Source organism: Oncorhynchus nerka, linkage group LG16 (assembly GCF_034236695.1).
Source record: "Oncorhynchus nerka isolate Pitt River linkage group LG16, Oner_Uvic_2.0, whole genome shotgun sequence".
In the NCBI taxonomy this organism is placed as follows: Eukaryota; Metazoa; Chordata; class Actinopteri; order Salmoniformes; family Salmonidae; genus Oncorhynchus; species Oncorhynchus nerka.
In genome coordinates, this window is record NC_088411.1 from 35,415,543 (window position 1) to 35,434,979 (window position 19,437).

The window sequence follows — 19,437 nt, forward strand, 5'->3', positions numbered from 1 at the left end:
TCTGAAAAATGTCACTAGAACTCATCACTACTGGGACAAGCCAATTTGCTTGTCCTTAGTACTTTAAACAATGCATCAAAATATAGGTTTTGAAGTATAAAGGACTTGCATTATGTTTTATTATTGATTTAACAGTTCCATATAAACACAACCCAGTCATTTTAAAGTGTTTTTCATTGTTTCTGAGGCCGAGGGGCTCAAATGCCATCACAATTCACTATCACAGCTTGCAATACTTGCAATTGTATTGCTTTTAATTTATCTGGTGAGAGGCAGCAGTCAACATTTTACTTGTTTTAATGTCATCAACCATTGCCAGAAGCATTCCACAAGGGGAAAAAGAGTCATCGGGATCTTTGTTAATCAATATCATGGGGCTGTGATTTGGTTCTCAGTCTTAGCTAAATAGAAACATTTATTGAAAATATTAATGTTGTGAACTCTGACAAAAAAAATCTGACTGAAAAAACATTGCATTATGAATGTTTAAGTAAGGTACGCACAATCCATCAATCAGCAGTGGTCCGGGACAAGGTAGCGCGCCAGGTGAAGTTAGGTCAGGGGTGCACAGCTGCAGTCAGAAAAGTAGCAAGCACTGGATCATCAGCTGGAACAGGTGGACTGGCAACAGGAACTGCCAGGAATCATCAGGTCAGGCTGTCCTCAGGCACGGTGCGCCGGCCCTCTGGGAGGGGAGACGTAGCACTCACAAAACATGGGGTCTGTGGATGTGAGCCTTTACCATCTCCTCTCTCTCTGAGAGTAGGGTGTCACTCACCACTTTGTGGTCTTAAAAAGTACAAAGAGAACATAAGGCAGGTGGGGACAGGGGTTTATGCTGACATGCCGCTGTACGAGGATCTGGCTCTCAACCCTAATATGTTGTGTTGATGGCTCTCAACCCTAATATGTTGTGTTGATGGCTCTCAATCCTAATATGTTGTGTTGATGGCTCTCAATCCTAATATGTTGTGTTGATGGCTCTCAATCCTAATATGTTGTGTTGATGGCTCTCAACCCTAATATGTTGTGTTGATGGCTCTCAATCCTAATATGTTGTGTTGATGGCTCTCAACCCTAATATGTTGTGTTGATGGCTCTCAATCCTAATATGTTGTGTTGATGGCTCTCAATCCTAATATGTTGTGTTGATGGCTCTCAATCCTAATATGTTGTGTTGATGGCTCTCAATCCTAATATGTTGTGTTGATGGCTCTCAACCCTAATATGTTGTGTTGATGGCTCTCAATCCTAATATGTTGTGTTGATGGCTCTCAACCCTAATATGTTGTGTTGATGGCTCTCAATCCTAATATGTTGTCCTGATTTTAAATGGCAAGGTAAAAAAAGACTCGGTCAATTTTATTAAATTGCTCATGGACATGCAAACCTTTTTGTCTAATGTTGTCTCAAAGATTTCAAGTTTTAACCTGTGGCCGAAATAGCAAGTCAAAATGTTCTTTCTAATTCATGTTCATGATTTTCTCCAGCTGTGCACCTCTGACCTTTCTCCATATATTTTTTATATATTTTTTTTAAATTTATTTCACCTTTATTTAACCAGGTAGGCTAGTTGAGAACAAGTTCTCATTTGCAACTGCAACCTGGCCAAGATAAAGCATAGCAGTGTGAACAGACAACAGAGTTACACATGGAGTAAACAATTAACAAGTCAATAACACAGTAGAAAAAAAGGGAGTCTATATACATTGTGTGCAAAAGGAATGAGGTAGGCGAATAATTACAATTTTGCAGATTAACACTGGAGTGATAAATGATCAGATGGTCATGTACAGGTAGAGATATTGGTGTGCAAAAGAGCAGAAAAGTAAATAAATAAAAACAGTATGGGGATGAGGTAGGTAAAAATGGGTGGGCTATTTACTGATGGACTGTGTACAGCTGCAGCGATCGGTTAGCTGCTCAGATAGCAGATGTTTGAAGTTGGTGAGGGAGATAAAAGTCTCCAACTTCAGCGATTTTTGCAATTCGTTCCAGTCACAGGCAGCAGAGAACCGGAACGAAAGGCGGCCAAATGAGGTGTTGGCTTTAGGGATGATCAGTGAGATACACCTGCTGGAGCGCGTGCTACGCATGGGTGTTGCCATCGTGACCAGTGAACTGAGATAAGGCAGAGCTTTACCTAGCATGGACTTGTAGATGACCTGGAGCCAGTGGGTCTGGCGATGAATATGTAGCGAGGGCCAGCCGACTAGAGCATACAGGTCGCAGTGGTGGGTAGTATAAGGTGCTTTAGTGACAAAACGGATGGCACTGTGATAAACTGCATCCAGTTTGCTGAGTAGAGTGTTGGAAGCAATTTTGTAGATGACATCGCCGAAGTCGAGGATCGGTAGGATAGTCAGTTTTACTAGGGTAAGTTTGGCGGCGTGAGTGAAGGAGGCTTTGTAGCGGAATAGAAAGCCGACTCTAGATTTGATTTTCGATTGGAGATGCTTGATATGAGTCTGGAAGGAGAGTTTACAGTCTAGCCAGACACCTAGGTACTTCTAGATGTCCACATATTCAAGGTCGGAACCATCCAGGGTGGTGATGCTGGTCAGGCGTGCGGGTGCAGGCAGCGAACGGTTGAAAAGCATGCATTTGGTTTTACTAGCGTTTAAGAGCAGTTGGAGGCCACGGAAGGAGTGTTGTATGGCATTGAAGCTCGTTTGGAGGTTAGATAGCACAGTGTCCAAGGACGGGCCGGAAGTATATAGAATGGTGTCGTCTGCGTAGAGGTGGATCAGGGAATCGCCCGCAGCAAGAGCAACATCATTGATATATACAGAGAAAAGAGTCGGCCCGAGGATTGAACCCTGTGGCACCCCCATAGAGACCCTCAGAGGACCGGACAGCATGCCCTCCGATTTGACACGCTGAACTCTGTCTGCAAAGTAGTTGGTGAACCAGGCAAGGCAGTCATCCGAAAAACCGAGGCTACTGAGTCTGCCGATAAGAATATGGTGATTGACAGAGTCGAAAGCCTTGGCAAGGTCGATGAAGACTGCTGCACAGTACTGTCTTTTATCGATGGCGGTTATGATATCGTTTAGTACCTTGAGCGTGGCTGAGGTGCACCCATGACCGGCTCGGAAACCAGATTGCACAGCGGAGAAGGTACGGTGGGATTCGAGATGGTCAGTGACCTGTTTGTTGACTTGGCTTTCGAAGACCTTAGATAGGCAGGGCAGGATGGATATAGGTCTGTAACAGTTTGGGTCCAGGGTGTCTCCCCCTTTGAAGAGGGGGATGACTGAGGCAGCTTTCCAATCCTTGGGGATCTCAGACGATATGAAAGAGAGGTTGAACAGGCTGGTAATGGGGGTTGCGACAATGGCGGCGGATAGTTTCAGAAATAGAGGGTCCAGATTGTCAAGCCCAGCTGATTTGTACGGGTCCAGGTTTTGCAGCTCTTTCAGAACATCTGCTATCTGGATTTGGGTAAAGGAGAACCTGGAGAGGCTTGGGCGAGTAGCTGCGGGGGGGGGGGACTGTTGGCCGAGGTTGGAGTAGCCAGGCGGAAGGCATGGCCAGCCGTTGAGAAATGCTTGTTGAAGTTTTCGATAATCATGGATTTATCGGTGGTGACCGTGTTACCTAGCCTCAGTGCAGTGGGCAGCTGGGAGGAGGTGCTCTTGTTCTCCATGGACTTCAGTGTCCCAGAACTTTTTGGAGTTGGAGCTACAGGATGTAAATTTCTGCCTGAAGAAGCTGGCCTTAGCTTTCCTGACTGACTGCGTGTATTGGTTCCTGACTTCCCTGAACAGTTGCATATCGCGGGGACTATTCGATGCCATTGCAGTCCGCCACAGGATGTTTTTGTGCTGTTCGAGGGCAGTCAGGTCTGGAGTAAAACCAAGGGCTATATATACAGTATGTCACAAAAGTGAGTAAAATGACACTTTGCTACAATGTAAAGTAGTGAGTGTACAACTTGTATAACAGTGTAAATTGGCTGTCCCCTCAAAATAACTCACACACCCATTCATGTCTAAACCACTGGCAACAAAAGTGAGTACACCCCTAAGTGAAAATGTCCAAATTGGGCCCAATTAGCCATTTTCCCTCCCCGGTGTCATGTGACTTGTTAGTGTTACAAGGTCTCAGGTGTGAATGGGGAGCAGGTGTGTTTAAATTTGGTGTCATCGCTCTCACACTCCCTCATCCTGGTCACTGGAAGTTCAACATGGCACCTCATGGCAAAGACCTCTGAGGATCTGAGAAAAATAATTGTTGCTCTATATAAAGATGGCCTGGGCTATAAGAAGATTGCCAAGACCCTGAAACTGAGCTGCAGCACGGTGGCCAAGACCATACAGCGGTTTAACTGGACAGGTTCCACTCAGAACAGGCCTCGCCATGGTCGACGAAAGAAGTTGAGTACACGTGCTCCTCGTCATATCCAGAGGTTGTCTTTGGGAAATAGACGTATGAGTGCTGCCAGCATTGCTGCAGAGGTTGGAGGGGTGGGGGGTCAGCCTGTCAGTGCTCAGACCATACGCCGTACACTGCATCAAATTGGTCTGCATGGCTGTCGTCCCATAAGGAAGCCTCTTCTAAAGATGATGCACAAGAAAGGCCGCAAACAGTTTGCTGAAGACAAGCAGACTAAGGACATGGATTACTGGAACCATGTCCTGTGGTCTGATGAGACCAAGCTAAACTTATTTGGTTCAGATGGTGTGTGGCGGCAACCAGGTGAGGAGTACAAAGACAAGTGTGTCTTGCCTACAGTCAAGCATGGTGGTGGGAGTGTCATGGTCTGGGGCTGCATGAGTGCTGCCGGCACTGGGGAGCTACAGTTCATTGAGGGAACCGTGAATGCCAACATGTACTGTGACTTAACGAAGCAGAGCATGATCCCCTCCCTTTGGAAACTGGGCCGCAGGGCAGTATTCCAACATGATAACGACCCCAAACACACCTCCAAGACGACCACTGCCTTACTAAAGAAGCTGAGAGAAAGGTGATGGACTGGCCAAGCATGTCTCCAGACCTAAACCCTATTGAGCATCTGTGGAGCATCCTCAAACGGAAGGTGGAGGAGTGCAAGGTCTCTAACATCCACCAGCTCCGTGATGTCGTCATGGAGGAGTGGAAGAGGACTCCAGTGGCAACCTGTGAAGCTCTGGTGAACTCACTCTATGCCTAAGAGGGTTAAGGCAGTGCTGGAAAATGATGGTGGCCACACAAAATATTGATACTTTGGGCCCAATTTGGACATTTTCACTTAGGGGTGTACTCACTTTTGTTGCCAGCGATTTAGACATTAATGGCTGTGTGAGTTATTTTGAGGGGACAGCAAATTTACACTGTTATACAAGCTGGTACACTCACTACTTTACATTGTAGCAAAGTGTCATTTCTTCAGTGTTGTCACATGAAAAGATATACTCAAATATTTACAAAAATGTGAGGGGTGTACTCACTTCTGTGATATACTGTATATTTGTTCTTAACTGACTTGCCTAGTTAAATAAAGGTTTCATTTAAAAAAAATATATATATATATATATTCAGTCAGTCGCTGGGATCTGAGATATAGTAGCAGAGAACCTTCAGGGAAAATCCCCTACCTATCTGGCTTAATGTATTCTCTTATCTCTAAACTCCAGATATTGACACCTCACAAGGCTTCACAGAAAAGCACGAGACAAAAAATCTTGCATTGTTTGTCCACAATTCAAATCCGGTCTCTGAAAGGAATAAAAAACAGTCTGGACCATGTCGTTCTTAGTTCTTGTCGTTTTATGCCAAGCATAAATTCGGTCTATTGACATTTCAAATGCCTGTACTTGGCAACTCTCCTGAAGTTTCCAAGAAATAAAATAAAATAAAATAATGCCTGTCAAAATGCCCATGGGCTGGCTGTCATATCACATTTTCTCCTCCATGGTAGCTGTCATTAATGAGCAAAAGATTGAAAGACCACAGTTGCTCAGGGATATTTCTGTCAAAATACCCTCAATAATGTATACCTTTATCATTCAAGTGGAATTCATTCAAGTAAAATATAATGGACAAGTTCTAACAGCATCATTTTGTCTAAAAAGAGGTAGGTATCTGTTTTTGAGAGAAAAAAGCTGAAGACAGTAGATTTCTCTGGTGTAGGTCATTCAGGGCTGCATTGATGGGTTGTGTGGTTTCCCTCACTTATTATCATCTACTGTTTGTACCTTTTCATGGATTGTGGGCCCCAGCAGTGGTTTTGGAAATGTTTAACAACTTGTTTCAACTTGCCTTTTCTTTCAAAAATGTTGAAAAACTGAGAATTCTGTCGCATTGCTTACTAATATTTAAATCAAGGTCTTAGCTAATATTTTAAATTAGGTTTATTGATTGCTGTTTTGAGCTTGTCCTCTGGCTGGATATTGGCCTACATGTCCATTGTGTAAATAATTTGAACATGCCGAGTTTTGCGTTCCCTAATGCGATGACTGATTTTTGTGAGCTCTCTCTCTCTCTCTGAGGGATAATGGGTATGTAGCTATTAGCTGGACTCCCACGAGCCAAGTAGCCTGAAATCCAGAACCTGTTTTGCTGACATTCCACTCCTTGTACTCTGTGTAATTAGCATGACAAAGAGTGGAATGTTTGCCCAGGCTACTACCCAAAGGGCCAAACTTCTAAAATAGTTCAACTACACCAGGGCTTCTGAGCCTGTTTTGACATGAGATCTAATATTTCTAACATCTGTTTAGAAGATCGACAAGTCAAAGGGTTCCCACGTTTAGACATTTTATTCACTTTCCCACAACTTTGTACACACAAGCATCAGGCTGTTTGATTCTCTGTTTGAGAAAAGCAAGTGGAGATGGTTGATTCTTAAATGCCGAATTATTTGGATAATCCTCATCAAAAGATGTATCCTAACTTCAAATATGCTTGTGTACCCTGCCAATAATGTTCAGAAATATGCTTGTGTAACCTGCCAATAATGTTCAGAAATATGCTTGTGTAACCTGCCAATAATGTTCAGAAATATGCTTGTGTAACCTGCCAATAATGTTCAGAAATATGCTTGTGTACCCTGCCAATAATGTTCAAAAATATGCTTGTGTAACCTGCCAATAATGTTCAGAAATATGCTTGTGTAACCTGCCAATAATGTTCAGAAATATGCTTGTGTAACCTGCCAATAATGTTCAGAAATATGCTTGTGTAACCTGCCAATAATGTTCAGAAATATGCTTGTGTAACCTGCCAATAATGTTCAGAAATATGCTTGTGTAACCTGCCAATAATGTTCAGAAATATGCTTGTGTACCCTGCCAATAATGTTCAAAAATATGCTTGTGTAACCTGCCAATAATGTTCAGAAATATGCTTGTGTAACCTGCCAATAATGTTCAGAAATATGCTTGTGTAACCTGCCAATAATGTTCAGAAATATGCTTGTGTAACCTGCCAATAATGTTCAGAAATATGCTTGTGTAACCTGCCAATAATGTTCAGAAATATGTTTGTGTAACCTGCCAATAATGTTCAGAAATATGCTTGTGTAACCTGCCAATAATGTTCAGAAATATGCTTGTGTACCCTGCCAATAATGTTCAAAAATATGCTTGTGTAACCTGCCAATAATGTTCAGAAATATGCTTGTGTAACCTGCCAATAATGTTCAGAAATATGCTTGTGTAACCTGCCAATAATGTTCAGAAATATGCTTGTGTACCCTGCCAATAATGTTCAGAAATATGCTTGTGTAACCTGCCAATAATGTTCAGAAATATGCTTGTGTAACCTGCCAATAATGTTCAGAAATATGCTTGTGTAACCTGCCAATAATGTTCAGAAATATGCTTGTGTACCCTGCCAATAATGTTCAGAAATATGCTTGTGTAACCTGCCAATAATGTTCAGAAATATGCTTTGTGTAACCTGCCAATAATGTTCAGAAATATGCTTTGTGTAACCTGCCAATAATGTTCAGAAATATGCTTGTGTAACCTGCCAATAATGTTCAGAAATATGTTACATCCCTTTGACATAGTATTATCTTGCTCCTTTTCAGCCTAATGAAGTTGCCAACACACTATGTGGATTTAAGGTCCTTGAAAATGAGGTAAGACAGTCTGATCGAAATGTTGTCTCAATGTCTCTCACCGGCTCAATTTTTAAATGTGAAAGTCTAAATGTATAACGTATGTGTACCGCTGTCATACAAAGGAACAGTGCCGACCAATAACCAAAGTGTCAAATTAATCTTTGCTTTTTAAACATATCTGAAAGACATGTATTCATAGCCGCGGGAAGTTTATTTTTTTATTTAATTTTATTTGGCTCTCTTTTAGTCCCCATTTGGACTAATCTTCCAAGAGTCCATTAAAATACAATTTATAATAAACACATTTTCACATATAACACACTATTACAAACTAACATAATGACCCAATAAATACTCAATCTAAAAAATAATGATTCTTCATCTACTACAGTCCCACAACATTTCTATGTATTATATTTAAATCATTTTAAAATGGTTTACATTTATATATTGAAAGGTTTCTAGTTTGCTCAGTTAATTTATTCCATTTCTTTATTGCTCTAAATCAAAATGTTCTTTTGCCTATTTCTTTTTTCTGTCTGGATAACGCATAGATGGTGGACAATCTATTCCTAGTATTTACATAATGTCTGTCTCTTACCAACTGAATACCGTTGTGAATAGAACTTAGCCGTTTTAAATTATGTATATTATGAAATAAAATAAGCATGTTTTTTTCAATTATCTTTTTAATTGATGACCAACCAAGAACACTGCGCATGACTGCAACAGAAGAACCATATCTCCACCTTAAAACAATCCAAACCCACTCCCTAATATACTCCAAATCTCCTTGTAAAGCTTGCTGTACCTGTTGAACTGATTGTCTTGCTGCATAAATTGTAGTATCATCTGCAAATATAGTAGCTTGAGTTTCGGCTAAGGCATAGGGAAGGTCGTTGGTATATATGAAATAGAGAAGTGTCCCAAGGCAGCTGCCCTGCGGTATTCCACAGTTTAACACACGAGGGGTAGAAAATGAACCATTGATATAGGTGGACTGTTTCCTGTCAGTTAGATATGACTGTACCCAATTCAATGCTACCTCCTTAAAATCGTAATGCATTAATTTGTTCAAAATTATTTCATGATCCACTAAATCAAATGCTGCACTGAAATCTGAAAATAGTACACCCACACACTTATCCATAGCATTGAGCCACTGGTCAGTCATGTCAACCAATGCAGTGGTAGTGGAATGTTTTTTTGCGATAAGCATGCTGATTGGCTGTAATCAGATCATTCTTTTCCATGTACTCCCATATTTGTCTACTCACAATACCTTCCAATATCTTACTGAGTGTAGGGAGTAGACTAATTGGTCAACTATTTGCAGGAGTAATGGGTTCTTTGCAGTCTTTCGGAATAGGACAGTTTAGCATGCTTCCATACATTTGCAAACATCCCCTTTTCCAGTGACCAATTAAATATGTATCTCAGTGGAACTGCAATCTGTGGAGCAGCACAGCGAAGCAAAAAATTGTCCATAAGACCATAACCTGTAGATTTACCATCAGGTAATGACTTCAATAGGTTTAACACCTCCTCCACTGACACCGTTTGCAGACTAAAAGAGCAGATCTTGTTGCTCATAATATGATCATCAATCCATTGGACAATAGCTTGTTTGGAAGAATGTATGTTTACATTGTTGCTCAGTAAATTAATTTTCTTTGTAAAAAAAAATCTGCGAAATGATTGCCAATATCAACTGGTTTTGTTATTATTCTCCCGTCAACCTCCACACTAGATGGGCATGATGAGATAGATGTACCAAGTAAGCCCTTAACTGTGTTCCATACCTTTTTACAATCATTTTTACAATCAATTAAAGCATTGCTGTAACAACTTTTTTTCCCTTTCGATTCAATTTAACTGCATAACTACGCAATGTTCTATAATTCTGTTCATCAATTTCTCATTTTGACTTGGCTGCCAAGACTTTTGCCATATTTCTTTGAGAAAAAGCCTCACCCAGTTCATCATCAATCCATGGAGATGGACGACCACCAACTGTACTCTTTCTTATAGGGGCATGATCGTCCATTACCTCACTGAGCAAATCAATAAAACATTCTATAGCGTGATTTAAATCATCCTCTAGATAAATCAGCTCCCAGGGTACAGCAGCTAAATCATTTAGAAATAGCTCATGATTAAATGTTTTAACATTTCTCTTAACCACAATCCTAGGGGGTTTCTTTGGAACCTTGGTGTTCGTGGTTATGGTCACAATATTATGGTCTGTCCAGCCCACTGGCATTGATCTGGATTTTAAGCATTGCAATGGTATATTACAGAAAATCAGATCAATGCATGCATCTGAACGATGACCCAACCTAGTTGATGATCTAGTAGTATCATTAACCATTTGTTTCAAATCACAGTTCTTGGCATATCTCATCAATTTTGTTCTATTTGAATTATTGTGATCCTTCCAATTTATATTAAAATCACCCAAGATAAATACATCTCTGTTGCCATCTGTGGCCTGGTCAAACCCAGTACATAAGTTATCCAGATAGGACACCTTAGAGCTAGGTCTATACACACATCCTACCAATATGGGTGCCTGGTGAGGCAGATGTACCTGAGCCCATAGTGCCTCTACTTGACATACATTAAGGTCATCCCTTCTCTTAAAGGGTATATGATTCTGAATGTACAGTTCTCCACCTCCACCATTCCTATTCCTATCTCTTCTCAGTAAACTATATCCATGAATGTTGATTTGCCCATCATTTACAGATGCATCTAAATGTGTTTCGGTCAAAGCCAAAATTATAAATATTATTTATGTTGACCAAGTTAAAAACCTCATGTATTTTGTTAGGAAGGCTACAAGTAGTGGTGCTGAGGATGCTGCAGAACCCCTATCCCCATAAAGGCCTGCCATTCACATGTTTACACTACATTCTGTCCCTCCTGTCAGAGGCTGGCCTTGCAGAACGTCATCTACATCAGAGGTTGTACTGATGCTGTCTTCATCTGGCTCATGGATAACTATAAGATAATGGCTGGCTTGCTGCTTGGCATCTTATTCCCCCAGGTAAGAGTTAACCACCATGTCAGACTGACATCTGATGTTCACCAATATTACACAGCTAATGATTAACACAGCGATGTCGTGGGCTCAGAACCTTGGTTAATGGCTTTAGCAGAAGGCAGGTACAGGTTTCCACATAACAGTATGAAAAAATGCCAGTGATTATTGACAGATGGAAGGTATTCAGTTATATTGTGAGCTCTCATGTTTGATTTAGGAAATCACTTTTAGAAATTGTTTTAGTTCATAAATATCCTATTACACAGATTTTCTTGTGGTGGAGTTTATCGGTTTCTATAATGGACTCATATTTATAATTTTCAGTTGAAGTCGGAAGTTTACATACACTTAGGTTGGAGACATTAAAACTAGTTTTTCAACCACTCCACACATTTCTTGTTAACAAACTATAGTTTTGGCAAGTCTGTTTGGACATCTACTTTGTGCATGACACAAGTAATTTTTCCAACAACTGGGGGAAGGAAAAAGGGGAAGGCTTGCAAGCCGAAGAACACCATCCCAATCGTGAAGCACGGCGTTGGCAGCATCATGTTGTGGGGGTCCTTTGCTGCAGGAGGGACTGGTGCACTTCACAAAATAGATGGCATCATGAGGAAAGAAAATTGTGGATATATCGAAGCAACATCTCAAGACATCAGTCAGGAAGTTAAAGCTTGGTCGCAAATGGGTCTGCCAAATGGACACTGACCCCAAGCATACTTCCAAAGTTGTGGCAAAATGGCTTAAGAACAACAAAGTCAAGGTGTTAGAGTGGCCATCACAATGCCCTGACCTCAATCCTATAGAAAATGTGTGGGCAGAACTGAAAAAGTGTGTGCGAGCAAGGAGGCCTACAAACCTGACTCAGATTTACCAGCTCTGTCAGGAGGAATGGGCCAGAATTCACCCAACTTATTGTGGGAAGCTTGTGGAAGGCTACCTGAATTTTTTTTACCCAAGTTTAACAATTTTAAAGGCAATGCTACCAAATACTAATTGAGTGTATGTAAACTTCTGACCCACTGGGAATGTGATGAAAGAAATAAAAGCTCAAATTAAGCATTCTCTACTATTATTCTGACATTTCACATTCTTAAAATAAAGTGGTGATCCTAACTGGCATAAGACAGATAATTTTTACTAGTATTAAATGTCAGGAATTGTGAAACTGAGTTTAAATGTATTTGGCTAAGGTGTATGTAATCTTCCGACTTCAACTATATCTATAACGGTCTCATCTATAGTGGTCTCATATCTCGACTAGAGAGGAGGATGCATCCTCCTTATCAGTTTCTAAACTCAGCCTCTCAGAACAAGTCATGGATTTGCACATTAGACACTTTCTATTGGTTTCCAATTCCATGTCCATATTATCAAGGACAGGGGGAAAATGGGAGAAATGTGCAACATTGAATTTACACCTTCAAATTCTGTGAGCGTAGTTTCTCAGATCGTATTAAGAGCTTTTTGAGTTATTCTAGCTGTTGGCACAAATGTAACTAATAGGAGGTGACGGGGTGAAAAATGCCCTGAAATAAGGCCTGTTTTTTTTTTCTCGCAATTACTTCAGAACTACGGCAAGCAGCTCGGACAAAAGGTAATATTATGAAACAGGGCTCCATGAGAGTCCTTTAGGTGCCTTTTGGCAAACTCCTAGTGGGCTGTCTTGTGCCTTTTTACTGAGGAGTGCCTTCCGTCTGGCAACTCTACCATAAAGGCCTGATTGGTGGAGGGCTTCAGAGATGGTTGTCCTTATGGAAGGTTCTCTCATCTCAACAGAGGAACTCTGCATCTCTGTCAGTGACCATCGGGTTCTTGGTCACCTCTCTGACCAAGGCCCTTCTACCCCCATTGCTCAGTTTGCCTGGGCGGCCAGCTCTAGGAAGAGTCTTGGTGGTTCCAAACGATATCTTTATTTTAATAATGTTGGAGGCCACTGTGTCCTTGGGGACCTTCAATGCTGCAGACATATTTTGGTACCCTTCCCCAGATCTGTGCCTCGACACAATCCTGTCTTTGATCTCTACGGACAATTCCATCGACCTCATGGCTTGGTTTTTGCTCTGACGTACACTGTCAACTGTGGGACCTTATATAGACAGTGGTGTGTTTTTCCAAATCATATCCATTCAATTGAATATACCACAGGTGGAGTCCAATCAAGTTGTAGAAACATCTCAAGGATAATCAATAGAAACAGGATGCACCTGAGCTCAATTTCGAGTCTCACAGCAAAGAGTCTGAATACTTGTGTAAATTAGGTATTGTTTTTTTTTATACATTTGCAAACATGTCTAAAAACCTGTTTTCACCTTGTCAGTATGGGGTATTGTGTCTAGATTGATGAGCTGTTTAAAATGTAATCCATTTCAGAATAAGGCTGTAATGTAACAAACTGTGCAAAAGGCAAGGGGTCTAAATACTTTCCAAATGCGCTGTATATACATTCTGAATATGAGCGTGTTTGGCATGCTGGATGGGCCTCCCAGTTAGGAATGCTTCTCCACTGCATAGAATACATATTTGGTTGATCTCCCCATACACATGAATTCCCTATGGAGACATAGCTTTAATTTGTTGTTTTCCACAGTGTCTTATAGACGGGCCGAGACAGAGCAGTATTTCCACAGCAGTGAGTCCCGATGAGTGTATAACTTTTTCCACCCTTACAGCTTAGAACTAATCATGAGGCTGTTTTGGGGTAAGGGAGGTTGGGGGACATAAGCAAGAATCTTCTCAATAACTGACTTGAGCTGAATGCATTGAAGAAATCTATTGTTGTCCATGTAGGTTCGATGTTGAAGCCTCTCTGTTGAAGTGTGACCTTGATGAGTAAGGGAACCTGAAGGGCTTCCTTGTTTGTAACTTACATGCTCATCTACCATAGCTGTGATTAGTTAGGCACTTAAGTCTGGAAGGAACATTTTCTCCGGATGAGAAGGTGAAGATGCAGATGAGAAGGTGTTTCATTATGGTCCCACGAGCCTTGCTTCACCACATGCTCCATAAAATGTCCTGATAATTAGCTATGTTTTATTAGCAATATTACCACTTGTATCTTGTAGAAAAAGGGATGGAGAGCCCTACAGGGATACACATTTGTAGATATTTAAAGATGGAGATTGTTCTTTGGTTACCAATAAGTTTGAAAATTGTATGCGTCAGTGTCTTTGAGACTTTGTTGTGAAGGACAGAATACGTCACATGTTAATTATGTGTCCAAATGCAATCTGTTCCTCTGAAAACAAGGAATACAAATAATATTTTAAGTTTTATCTTATAAATATTAAATCATTAGAATTTTTTTTTATTGGTCGCTACATTTTCACCCCCCCCATAATTTTGAGCCAATTTAAGAAAATACTACACATCTCCTTTCAAAACACAACCCCCTGGGCACAGATGTCATTTGTCTATCAGATGTCTATTTTTGATTTACATTCGGTTGAGTTGTCAAGTAACCTGAATTCAAGTCAAAACAACAAAAAATGTCACCATGACATTGGATTTAGGTTAAACGTTGGGTGAAAAAAATATTATATTCCCTTACTTTTAGTATATCCAAACAGTTTTCTACGTTGATTCAACGTCATCATATTTAATAACTATATACAGTACCAGTCAAAAGTTTGGACAAACTTACTCCTTACAGGGTTTCTTTATTTTTACTACACAAAGGGGTTGAATACTTATTGACTACAGACATTTCAGGGTTGTTTCATTTTGAATTAACTGGTAAAAAAAAGAAGTTTTTAAACATAATTCCACTTTGACATTATGGTAAGCCCCAGTGACCAATAATCTAAATTGAATTACTTTTAAATGCAGGCTGTAACACAACAAAATGTGGCAAAAGTAAAGTGGTGTGAATACTTTCTGAAGGTCTTGTAGATGGTTCCCCATATTTACAATCACATGTAGCATTGGAGGGAACACAACTTGGAGGGTATTGACCAAAGACGGTATTGACCAAAGACGGTATTGACCAAAGACGGTATTGACCAAAGACGGTATTGACCAAAGACGGTATTGACCAAAGACTGTATTGACCAAAGACGGTATTGACCAAAGACGGTATTGACCAAAGACAGCTATTTTTCACAGTAAGTGGCTGTAAAAAGGGTTAAGTCTTCTGACTGGCACTTTAATCAATAAGTCCATTGTCTACTCACGTTCTATTGATTGGAAGGAGCTGTGGCTGCCTGTCTCTGGGAATAAATGATGATCTCTATCACCTGAAGCTATAGTACATGTAGGCAAAAGTGAGTCATCGAATGAAGTCTTTCCCTGAGATCCCATATGTTATTGATTTGAGGGTATTTCGATTGAGCTACTAATGCTTTATTGATGTTGCCACATAGGATTAATCATTCAATGTAATCTAGTCATTTGAGCAATCCTCCCACATACTGTACATTATATACTTTGAGACCGTCTGATAAAATGAGGTTGGTTTTCATAGACAGGTTGGTTGTTGAGCAGCAAACCCGTTTTATGCGCGACTATGGGGCTAAACAGACAGGGTTGGTTTAGATTGTTGACAATGAAAATGTAATTACATTTGCACAAATCAGCACTTGTCTCTCAAATACATTGTTACAATTGGTGGCTAGTTAGCGAATTTGAGTTAAAACACCTCAAAACAAGACATCAACAACAAGATAAAACTAGCTGAAACGAGGCACCTACGATTCCTCACATGGCAGCTTCTTGTCATTGCTGCTCTCTATCTGGCCATCCAGAATCACAACAACACATGGACTTCTGCACATCGTTTTCTAGAAGTTGTCAGATACCTGTTTATTTGAAACAGGCCAAGGTTGAACAAGTGGACAGACAGCCTTAGATTTGATTAGCCATCTGTTCAAGACTTTTCTTATGTCTGAGTTTCAGACCCCTCGGTCAATGAGTTATGAAACTAAAATGATATAGCTGACTTGACTTGCTGGCTACAGCACTTCTACTGATGTTATGTTGAATACTTTCAACAGACACCCACAAGGATACCGTCTAAGAGGCTGCTGGCAGTAAGAGAACATGATGTAGCTTAAGCTCTAGAATCAGCACAAGCTGTGGCTGTCTGTTCATAGATCATTGTAGCTCTCGTCTGTCTCAGGTCTGTGCTTTTGGTTAAATGCATGCTTCAGACAATTTTTTTAACGTTTTTGAAATGTATTTTGTATCAAGGACAAAATGTCATGATGTGAAACAGAACAAATTGCTTATTGACAACCACCTCCCCCAAAGAAAAAAGGCAGTGGTTGGTAATGCCCTGTAGATCCAAAGTACCCCAATCTTTCTCACTCAACATCAACAAAACAATGGAGATGATCGTGGACTTCAGGAAACAGCAGAGGGAGCACCCCCCTATCCACATCGAAGGGACAGCAGTGGAGAAAGTGGAAAGTTTAAGTTCCTCAGGGTACACATCAACGACAAACTCAAATAGTCCACCCACACAGACATTGTGATGAAGAAGGCGCAACAGCGCCTCTTCAACCTCAGGTGGATGAAATGTGGCTAGTCACCAAAAACCCTGACTAACTTTAACAGATCCACAATCGAGAGCATCCTGTACGGCAACTGCTTCGCCCTCAACCGCAAGGCTCTCCAGAGGGTGGTGCGGTCTGCACAACACATCACTGGGGGCAAACTACCTGCCCTCCATGACACCTATAGCACCCCGATGTCACAGGAAGGCAAAAAAGATACTCAAGGACAACAACAACCCAATCCACTGCCTGTTCACACCGCTACCATCCAGAAGGCGAGGTCGGTACAGGAGCATCGAAGCAGGGACAGAGAGACTGAAGAACAACTTCTATCTCAAGGCCATCTGACTGTTAAACAGCTATCACTAACTCAGAGAGGCTGCTGCCTACACTGAGACCCAATCACTGGCCACATTAACAAATGGATCACTAGTCACTTTAAACCATGCCACTTTAAATAATGCCACTTTAATAATGTTTACATATCTAACATTACTCATATATGTATATACTGTATTTTATACCATCTATTGCACCTTGCCTATGCCGCTCGGCCATCGCTCATCCATATATTTATATGTACATTCACCCCTTTTTAGATTTGTGTGTATTAGATAGTTGTTGGGGAACTGTTAGATATTACTGCACAGTCAGAACCAGAAGCACAAGCATTTCACTACACTTGTTTTAACATCTGCTAACCATGTGTATGTGACAAATACAATTTGATTTGACATCGAACTAGTGCTTGCTAAAGCAAGGTCATCTTCCACAAGGGTGTAGTTCAAGACTCTATTTCCCATCTCTGAATCTCCTTGTGTTTTCAGTTCTTGGGCGTGATCATTAGCTGGCTCTACATCACACGAGTGGAGGATGCCATTGCTGAGTATGGTAACTACCAGGATGGACTGCTGGACGCAGGGGACAGTGATGGCTTCAGGGAACCCAAGAAGCAGAGCAGAATGGCCAAATGTTGCAGGTGCATGCCAGAGATCGACTGAGCGTGCCTCATGTTATCTAACAAGCCTAAAACACTGCTGTGCCTGCCTCAGCCTTCCAACACACTGGAGCTATCAGCTCAAGTTTTACAACCACTGTTCAGAGACCTTTTAGTGTGTGTTTTTGGTTCTATTCAGGGATTTTGTTTTTCAGGGGCTCATTTATTAAGGTTTTATTAGGATGGAAGGGTATACATACCGGTATGTGCCTGTGCTGTGTGAAAAATAAATGGCTTTTTATTATTATTATTTTTCCTCTTTGGTGAAGTATCGATTTTATATATAGATTTACAGCAAAAACATTAAACATTTTCTGTAATACTAAATACAAATATGTAGCTCACTAGCCAGCCCCTCATAGGAATACTAATATTTCAATCATTATTACCTCAGACTACTGTATTGATGCCAATTAATTAAATGGGACATTTTTAGCTGTTCAAAGAGATATATTTTCTATGGTGAATTTTATGTAGGGTACCTACCTTGATTTTTCATAATCATTGGAGATGTCATGGGTTCAACACATTTAAAGGAGTAGTTCAGGATTTTGGTAATGAGGCCCTCCATCTACTTCCCCAGAGTCCGATTAACTGGTGGATACCATTTGTATGTACCTCCAATTGAGATGGTTTAGAATGAGTTGGACAGCAGAGTGAAGGAAAAGCAGCTAACAAGTGCTCATCATATGTGGGAACTCCACTGTTGGAAAGGCATTTCTCATGAAACTGGTTGAGAGAATGCCAAGCGTGTGCAAAGCTGTCATCAAGGCAAAGGGTGGCTACTTTGAAGAATCTAAAATCCAAAATATATTTTGATTTTGTATAGCACTTTTTGGTTACTACATGATTCCACGTGTGTTATTTCATAGTTTTTTGATGTCTTCACAAAACCCTCAATGAGTAGGTGTCCAAACTGTATGTCTGTTAAAAGCATGGTCGTATGGGATTGCATGCCTAGTTTTAAAGGCTAACTGTTACATACTTATCCAGACCATCAGCCTGTTTCTATGGAAAAGGACTAAATGAGATGGTTCTCCTGAGACAGAACGATGAATGACTTCATATTTGAATCCATCCACACCAAATGGGAAGTTAAACAAATGGTCAACTTATTTTCAAACTCATTTTTGACTCAAATTACATCAAATGAATGTCAGTCAAAACTATTGATTATGTATTTGTGACAAACTTTTAAGGTGCCATCAGATTTATTTTGTATTTTTTTAGATCTCGCTTTGAAATCTTCTTACTGTTCAGTTGTGGTGGAGGTTATAAAGTTCTCTTTTTTTATGCTGTTTATTTTTTGTGTGTGAGCTCACTGTAATACTTTTGAGTATTTATATAGCGATCTGGTGAATAAATCAATCCTATTTACAGTCCTGTTGAGCAGCCTCGGTAGTGGTGTTTTTCGTTGCTCTTCCTGTCCTGCTGGTTTGTCTGCCTATGCAGAGGGCGTCCGGCTGTGACACTAAATATTTGACTCTTTCATGGAGCCCAGCCCACCCAAAATAACCCTTGGTGTAATTGTTATTCTCTGTCCCACTACAAACCCATTACAGTCATCATGAGTGTACTTTACCCTCTTCAACATTTTCAAACACCTTTCTAACACAAAAACCCATGTTAGTTTTTTCCATGATGCCTTCAGTTTTTCTTAAGACAAACACTGACATTTCTCTTAGAAATGTATGCCCTGTGTACTGAGCCTTTTTTTTTTTATAGGTGTAGACATTCTTACATGGTCTTTGTCATGACATCAAAGCACGTCCAGTACCCTCCCTCTCTCTCCCTTGTCTTTCACTGTTCTTTTATCTCTTTACCCTTCACTCACAATTAACATTGGAGGTAA

At 40.6% G+C, this 19,437-nt stretch overlaps 1 protein-coding gene across 1 annotated transcript in view; it reads left to right on the top strand.

Annotated features, from left to right (window-relative positions):
- LOC115144433 (tetraspanin-15-like) overlaps nt 1-18,972 on the top strand; it is a 37,899-nt gene extending 18,927 nt beyond the window's left edge. Inside the window, exons 6-8 of the mRNA XM_029685479.2 lie at nt 8,018-8,068; nt 10,983-11,099; nt 17,416-18,972. Of these exons, the coding sequence (XP_029541339.1) occupies nt 8,018-8,068; nt 10,983-11,099; nt 17,416-17,589 (342 nt within the window). The 3' untranslated portion in view covers nt 17,590-18,972. The remainder of the gene's footprint in view (nt 1-8,017; nt 8,069-10,982; nt 11,100-17,415) is intronic.
- Nucleotides 18,973-19,437: the final 465 nt, after the last annotated feature.